This window comes from Pelodiscus sinensis, chromosome 1 (genome assembly GCF_052426305.1).
Source record: "Pelodiscus sinensis isolate ZL-2025 chromosome 1, ASM5242630v1, whole genome shotgun sequence".
Lineage (NCBI taxonomy): Eukaryota > Metazoa > Chordata > Testudines > Trionychidae > Pelodiscus > Pelodiscus sinensis.
Window position 1 is genome coordinate 355,665,740 of NC_143052.1, and position 7,919 is coordinate 355,673,658.

At 47.0% G+C, this 7,919-nt stretch overlaps 1 protein-coding gene across 1 annotated transcript; it reads right to left on the minus strand.

The window, feature by feature from the left end:
- Positions 1-2,034: 2,034 nt before the first annotated feature.
- Positions 2,035-3,000, minus strand: LOC149526097 (olfactory receptor 52R1-like). Its single transcript, XM_089772021.1, has one exon. The coding sequence runs from the start codon at positions 2,998-3,000 to the stop codon at positions 2,035-2,037; it is 966 nt and encodes a 321-aa protein (XP_089628147.1).
- Positions 3,001-7,919: the final 4,919 nt, after the last annotated feature.

Sequence of the window (7,919 nt, forward strand, 5' to 3'; positions counted from 1 at the left end):
CAGAAATAATTAGGGGGTATGGACCACCCCACTTCTGAGGAGAGATTTCAAAGGCTGGGACTTCTCACCTTGGAAATGAGATGACTGAGAGGGAAAAGAAAAAAGGCTCTAAATCATGACTAGTGTGGAAAAAATGAATAAAGAAATGCTATTTCCCCTTTCCCATTACAGAAGAACTAGAGGTCACCTAATGAAATGAATAGGCAGCAGATCAAAACAAACAAAATAAAATACTTTTTTGCAGTGAATCTGTGGAAGTCATTGTGAAGGCCAAAACTATAGCATGATTCCTGTGCAAGCCACAAACATCTAGGCTACGTCTACACTGGCCCCTTTTCCGAAAGGGGCATGCTAATTTTCAATTTCAGAATAGGGAAATCCACGGGGGATTTAAATATCCCCCGCGGGATTTAAATAAAGATGTCCGCCGCTTTTTTCCTGCTTGGGGAAAAGCCGGAAAAAAGCATCTAGACTGGCCCGATCCTCCGGAATAAAGCCCTATTCCGGAGGATCTCTTATTCCTACTTTGAAGTAGGATTTCCCTATTCTGAAATTGAAAATTAGCATGCCCCTTTCGGAAAAGGGGCCAGTGTAGACGTAGCCCTAGGGAGTATTGGTTCATCAGTGCCTATTAGCCAGTGTTACCAGGGTTCAAATACCTTTTTCTGTACTTTCCTCATCTCTGTTTTCCAGAGGCTGGGACTGGACATTAGGGACACGTCTAAACTACATGACTCTGTCGATGGAGCCATGTAGATTAGTTTACTCAGCAAAGGGAAACGAAGCAGTGATTTAAATAATCACCACTTCATTTACATCAAAATGGCCACCGCGATGTGTCGATCAGCTGATTGTCGGCACAGCGCGGCAGTCTAGACGGGGATCTGCCGACCCTAGAACCCTTTATCGGCAGATCCTGTAAGCCCCATTTCATGAAGGGTCGGCAGATCCCCATCTAGATTGCCGCGTTGTGCCGACAATCAGCTGATCGACACATCACAGTGGCCATTTTGATTTAAGTGAAGTGGCAATTATTTAAATCGCCGCTGCATTTCCCTTTGCCATCCTGCCTACTCTCCATGGCTCCGTCGACAGAGCCATGTCGTTTAGACACACACTAGGGAACAGATCACTCAGAGAGTGTGTCTACACTTTACCGCAACTCAAAATAAGAAAAGCAATTTGACCTATGCCAATTGCGTATCTCCTTTCAATGCTATTTTGAAATAGTTTATTTTCTCATTTAGTGCTGTTCCTTCCATCTAAAGCACCTGGGATAATATTTCCATTAGAGCTTAATATATTTATTGTAATTTTAATATTCTTTCAATGATATGGGATTGAGATATGCAGATCCTTTCAGCTAATTATTAAGTTAAAGCATTTAAGAGTTTAAATAGCTACTGAAATCATGTTTAATGTGACCCTCCCTCACCACACAAGAATCTGAAGTTCAATCCCTTTCGTTATGAATGGGGGAGGTGGTGACGTTTCAGCAAGTATTGTGGGAAGAGAAGAGTGAGGGAAAAGGGCAGTGATCTGGGGGAAGATGCACAGCAAGGTTAAGCCTAGGTGGAAGAGGTGAAGCCAGCAAGTTCTACTTACAGGCAGTTAGAAAGATAGCATCACAATGGGTGTGGCTACACTGCACACTAAACACAAAATAAGAAACACAATTTGTGTTATGCAATTTGCATATCTTATTTTGATTCTATGTTGAAATAGCTTATTTTGAAATTTGGTGTGTGGAAAGAGGGTGACAAGGATACTGAAATAGCGTGCCCGTGATTTAAAAAAATATTTCAAAATAACATGCGGCTTGTTAAGATGCCACACAGTGTAGATGTACCCTGAGAGTTAAGAGTTGTATGCAGATCACATAATACAGGTTGTCTATAGCACGTTAAGCCCATGAACAACTTTCACATCTATCTGAGTGTCCAGTCAGTGAATCACGAATGAGGGCCCAGCATCACGTCACCAGCCAGGTTTGTATGGAGCTTGGTCTGTGTGTCCGCGCACCAGGAGAAAAATTTACGTCCCTTTGTGATGTAACAGTTGGAGCAGCCTGTCCCGGATCTGTTTGGTCCTCACCCCGTAGATGATGGGGTTCAGCGTGGGGGGCACCAGGAGGTACACGTTGGCAAGGAGAATGCGGAAATGCTGGGCCACGTTCTGGCCAAACCGTTGTGTGAGGAAGGAGAAGAGAACTGGGATGTAAAAGGTTAAGATGGCAAAGAGGTGGGAGCCGCAGGTCCCAAAAGTCTTAAGTTGGGCGTCCTTTGTGGGGAGTCTGAAGATGGCCCTGAGGATCTGGACATAGGACACAGATATAAAAAACAAATCTACCCCGGTCACAAAGAAAGCCACAAAGAGGCCATAGTAACTACTGATACGGATGTCACCACAGGCCAACTTCACCACGACAATGTACTCGCAGTGTGTGTGGGGGATGATATTGGTTATGCAATAGGGCCACCTTTTTGCTAGGAAGATAGAAGGAAATATGAGCATGATGCCACGTAGCAACACCACCAGGCCAATCTTGGCCACCGCTGGGCTTGTCAGGATGGCGGAATGTCTCAGGGGATGGCAGATGGCCACATAGCGATCCAACGCCATGGCCACGAAGATCCCCGACTCGATTGCCAAGAAGCAGTGAATGAAGAACATCTGAGTGAAGCAGGCATTGAAACCGATCTCCTTAGAACTGTACCAGAAGATGCTCAGTGTTTTGGGTAGGGTGGAGGTAGACAGGACCAGGTCAGTGATGGCCAGCATGCAGAGGAAATAGTACATGGGCTCATGGAGGCTTGGCTCCCGCTTGACAATGAACAGGATGGTGAAATTCCCCAACATGGATATGGCATAGGTGCTACAGAAGGGGATGGAGATCCAGGCATAGGCTGTCTCCAGGCCAGGAATGCCCAGCAGGATGAAAGTGGAGGGGTCAGTGAAGTCAGTTGTGTTGGAACCAGACATGGAGAAGACGATGGGCATTCAATTTAGAGGCAGAACCAAGTTCCCTGCATGCACTGTATGTTTTCCTGGCTTCTTGTAATCGTGAAGTCTCTAAGGTGATAGTCACAGTGCAGATACCTGGATGGAGAGACAATGTTAAGGTAAGGAAGCTGGATATGAAGACACACTGAAAAGTCTGGGACTGGTTGTGGTGAACAGACAGGGAAGGGGGCATCAGATAGAGCAGAACAAAATGAAAGAGTGGAACTAATTACATTCCAATTGACTGCAAACACTTCCCAACCAGTAATATCTGTAGACAATAAATGCTTCAAAGGAGCTAGTTCTTCACTTCTGAGTTACATTGACAGCAAGACTGATTAGAACCATTTAGTCAGAGATGCTTAATGACTTCCTTGTTTCTATTTTCCCCAGGAAGGTTGGTGGTGTTTGGTTGTCCAGTGTAGTAATTGCTGGAGAAAATGAGGTAGTTTCAAACATTCAAATAGAAAAGGATGAGTTACAGTTGTGTAGACTATGTAGATGCCTTCAAGTCCCCAGGGCCTGATCAAACACATCCTAGTATACTCCTAGAGCTAACGGAGGAGGTACATTAAAAGTCATGGAAGACATGAGATTTTCCAAAAGACTGAAAAAATATCATGCTCATCTATTAAAAGGGAAATAAAGACAACCAAAGAATCCACAAACCAGTTAGCTTAGATTCTGTGTGAGGAAAAATAATGGAGCAAATAATGAAGGAACCCAATTGCAAACCTCTGGAAGATAATAAGGCAATAAGTAAAGTCAACATGGCTTTGTAAAGAAGAAATCATGTCAAACAAAAGAAAATCTTTAAAATTAATGAGCAGTCCTGAGGGACCTCAAAGAATACGACTTAATATAATTGTTAGCCTCAAGGGTGCCGGAGGACTGCTTGTTGTTTTTAAAGATGCAGATGAACGCGGCAAGCCCTCGGAAAAGAAACCCTTGAGTAGATTTTGGCCATTTCCTAGAGACACACACTAGTATCAGGGGAGCTCTTGTAAAATGGACTAAAACCTGGATAATTCATGGACTACGGAGAGCAGTCACCAACGGGCCATGGTCAGTGAATGGGGCTGTATCCTGCAGGGATCCGTGTAGGCCGGATGTTTGTCTCTATGTCGATGAATGATGTGGCAGCAAAGGTAAAATGGCTGCCGATGAAATCTGGCTACGCTACACAGCTGGGCAGAGGGGTTAGAATGAGTCGGCCGGAGCAGGTGCACGAAAGCTGCTAGAGTGTTATAACAGAGCCCAGGACTGGTTCAAGCCATTCCTGCGCCCTGGGCAGCGGATGCACGGTGCATGCGCCACTTACAGCTGTGATCGAGTGCACGATGCCTGATTGCAGCTCTAAGGGGTGTCGCACAGCCGGGCGCACGGTGCCCCTTACAGCTGCAATCAGGCACCCCCCATAGATTGGAACCCTGGGCATCTGCCCGGCTAGCTGCCCTCCCCCTTAATCCAGCCCTGACAGAGCCACACAAAACATTGTCCCCTAAGAGCAGGGAGTGCAGGCCTGATGCACAGACTGAAGCACACGGTCTATAACCCAGGGTGATACTCCCCAGAAAGGGATTTAGGTGTCGTTGGGGGCAACCAAAGGGATTTCGGTGTCGTTGGGGGCAACCAAAGGGATTTAGGTGTCATTGGGGGCAACCAAAGGGATTTCGGTGTCGTTGGGGGCAACCAAAGGGATTTTGGTGTCGTTGGGGGCAACCAAACCATCATGCACATAAACTGGGGATGGAGAGTTGGAGCAGAGGAAGGGTTTTATCTCTGCCCCCGGCATTGGTGAATCCATCCCCATCGAGGCCGGGCGGGAGGCACATTTCTAAAAGGACGTGGAAAAACTGGAGAGGGGGCAGCAAAGAGACAAAGAAAGTGTCTGACAGAGAGAGACACAGACAGTGGTACCCACTTACCTAATAAGTTTATCTGACAGTAAAAGGCTGAACTTATTACCTGGGATCCTCTCTCCCTGTTTAATGGCTGCCCAGAGTAGAAAGCATCTCAGACATACTCGCAATCCTACCCTGCCCGACACTGTACCACCCTTCCCAAATTGCACTGAGTCTGCCCAGCAGGTGCGTCTTCAGCAAGAAACAGGTGTGTGGGAATTTGGAGATGCGAGTGGGTTCCCTAGGAAGCCCCCTCAGGTCACCCTGCCGCACACATCACTCACCCCAGCATCCCCTGAAATGTTCTTTGCTGACAGGTAACCCAGGGCTGTGCCCCATTTATAAGATAGCTCTGTGCAGCCCCAATGGGGTTCACTCACACTGTAGCGGTGAAGCGAGAGTATCAGTGTAAACAGACTGGAGACCAGCCTTGGGAGTCAATTCTAATTAAGGGCCCTTCCCCCAAAGGGCAAGGAGAACTCTTGGGCGGGGACGAATTGGCCGCTCTGTGTCTATGATTAGGAAGAAAATTGTGGCATGATGCTAAGTTAAAGAGTTTGAGTGTCTAAATAGATACAAAAATCATGATTAATGTGACCCTCCCTCCCCACGTAATAATCTGAAGTTCAGTCCCTTCCGCTAGGTATGGGGGAGGTAGCGATGGTCCAGCAAGTAGTGGGGAAAGAGAAGAGTGAACGAAAAGGGCAGTGATTTGGGGGAAGAGACCCAGTGGGGCTGGTTCTAAGTGGAAGAGGTGAGGCATCCAAGTTTTACTGAATAGCAATTAGAAACATGGCATCACAAGGGGTGAGTCTCCACTGCACCCTAAACTCAAAATAAGATATTCGATTTGCTTATTTTGAAATTTGGGTAAAGCAGGCATTGAAATCGATCTCCTTTGAATTGAACCAGAAGATGCTCAGTGTTTTGGGCAGGGTGGATGTGGACAGGACCAGGTCGGTGGTGGCCAGCATGCAGAGGAAATAGTACATGGGCCCATGGAGGCTCAGCTCCCGCTTGACCATGAACAGAATGGTGAAAATCCCCAACATAGATATGGCGTAGGTGCTGCAGAGGGGGATGGAGATCCAGGCATAGGCTGTCTCCAGGCCAGGAATGCCCAGCAGGATGAAGGTGGAGGGGTCAGTGAAGTCAGTTGTGTTGGAATCAGACATGAAGTAGGGGACGTGGCATTTAATTCAGAGGCAGAACCTATTCCCCTGCATGCAGTGTATGTTCCCCTGGCTTTTGTAATCATGCAGTCTCTAAGGTGATGATCACAGTGCAGATGCCTGGATGGAGAGACAATGTTAAGATGAGGAGGTTGGATATGAAGACACACTGAAAAGTCTGGGACTGGTCTTAGTGAACAGACAGAGAAGGTGGCATCAGACGGAACAGAAGAAAATGCTAGATTGAAACTGATTACATTCCAATGTACTGTGAATACTTCCCAACCAATAATATCCACACACAATAAATGCTTCAAAGGAGCTAATTCTTCACAGTCTTGGCAAATTCACAGCAAGACTGATGAGGTTGAACAATTCAGTCAGGGAAATGAGAATAAGAATCGGGAGTCTTTTGAGAAGTGTTTATTAGCTAGCTGATATCATCCAAAGCACAGGACTTGATGGGAATGGGGGACTGAACTCTCCAGACATCTGTTGGGATAGTAACACAGCAGGGCACAGAGAATTCCTCAAGGTCTTGGACTGTATTGGAGACATCCCTCCAGGAAAGGGGAACAGAGAATTCTCCTTTGCTGTGGATGGAGATCAAAGGGAAAGTCCAAGGGAGCAGGATCTTTTGCGTGGGCATAACCCTGCATTGGGCAGCAGCTCCAGAGTGGACTGGCCATCACCTCTTCTTACATCCTTACCTCACCAATACCCCCTGAAGATGACCAATGGAAATCCCCTTCTGAGGGAACCACCAGGGAGAAGGAAACCTGGTAACTAGACACATATGAAAGTTCAGAGAAGAGTTGAAAGGTACAATGGTCACTGAACAAACCCAACAGTCCACACAGAAAGTTGGATAAAGTCGAAATATTTGGAAACACCTACAGTCTCGAAAGATAGATTAAGAGTTGGGTGAAACACTGGAATAAGTTGCCTAGGGAGGTTGTGGAATCTCCATCTCTGGAGATATTTAAGAGTAGGTTAGATAAATGTCTATCAGGGATGGTCTAGACAGTGCTTGGTCCTGCCATGAGGGCAGGGGACTGGACTCGATGACCTTTCAAGGTCCCTTCCAGTCCTAGTATGCTATGATTCTATGATTTTATATTTTCCCCAGACCACGCCAGGTATTTCTGCTAGTAGTGACTATAATATGATTAAATTTAATGTCCCAACATGATAGCATGTTCTCCGAGAATTGCCTTCTGCCTCCTGAGATCCCAGAGGCTCTGGCTCCCTTGAGCCCCCCGTGTCCTCCTGCCCCAGGGGTCCCTGATAAACCTGGGGGTGGAAACCATGGGGCAGGTGGAGGAGGGACCGAGGGTGTCATTGGGGTGCACAAGATACTGGGATGCAGGACGACATGCACTCCATAACAGTGGTCAGAGAGGCAAATAAGGTCCAATGCTGTCTCGCAAACTGCTCCCTGGCGGCTCTCTTTTCCTGATGCTCCATGATCCGGCCCTGCCGCTCTGCCTGGATCTCCACCGTGAGGGTGTGCATGAAGTCCATTTGCTCCTAGAACATCTCCTCCCCGTGCATGGGTGCCTGTGGATGTGAGCCAGGTGGGTAGATGCTGGAAGGGCTGGAGGACGCACCAAGTTGGCTGCTGTCCCAGCTGCAAAGAAAAGTTACAAGTGCAGATTTTACAGCAGATAAATTGTGTTAACCCTAACCCTAATCTGTTAGCAATACAGTGATTTACCCAAGGCCACATAATGATTCGACAGCAGACCTGTTGGTAAAAACCAGGAATCCCGACACCACACCCATCGTAGTACCATTGATCTGGCCGTGAATTGATCTGCCACTTTATGGCTTGCGTGGA

Coding starts and splice junctions, on each gene's coding strand:
- LOC149526097 (XM_089772021.1), bottom strand. CDS start 3,000: ATGCCCATCGTCTTCTCCATGTCTGGTTCCAACACAACTGACTTCACT.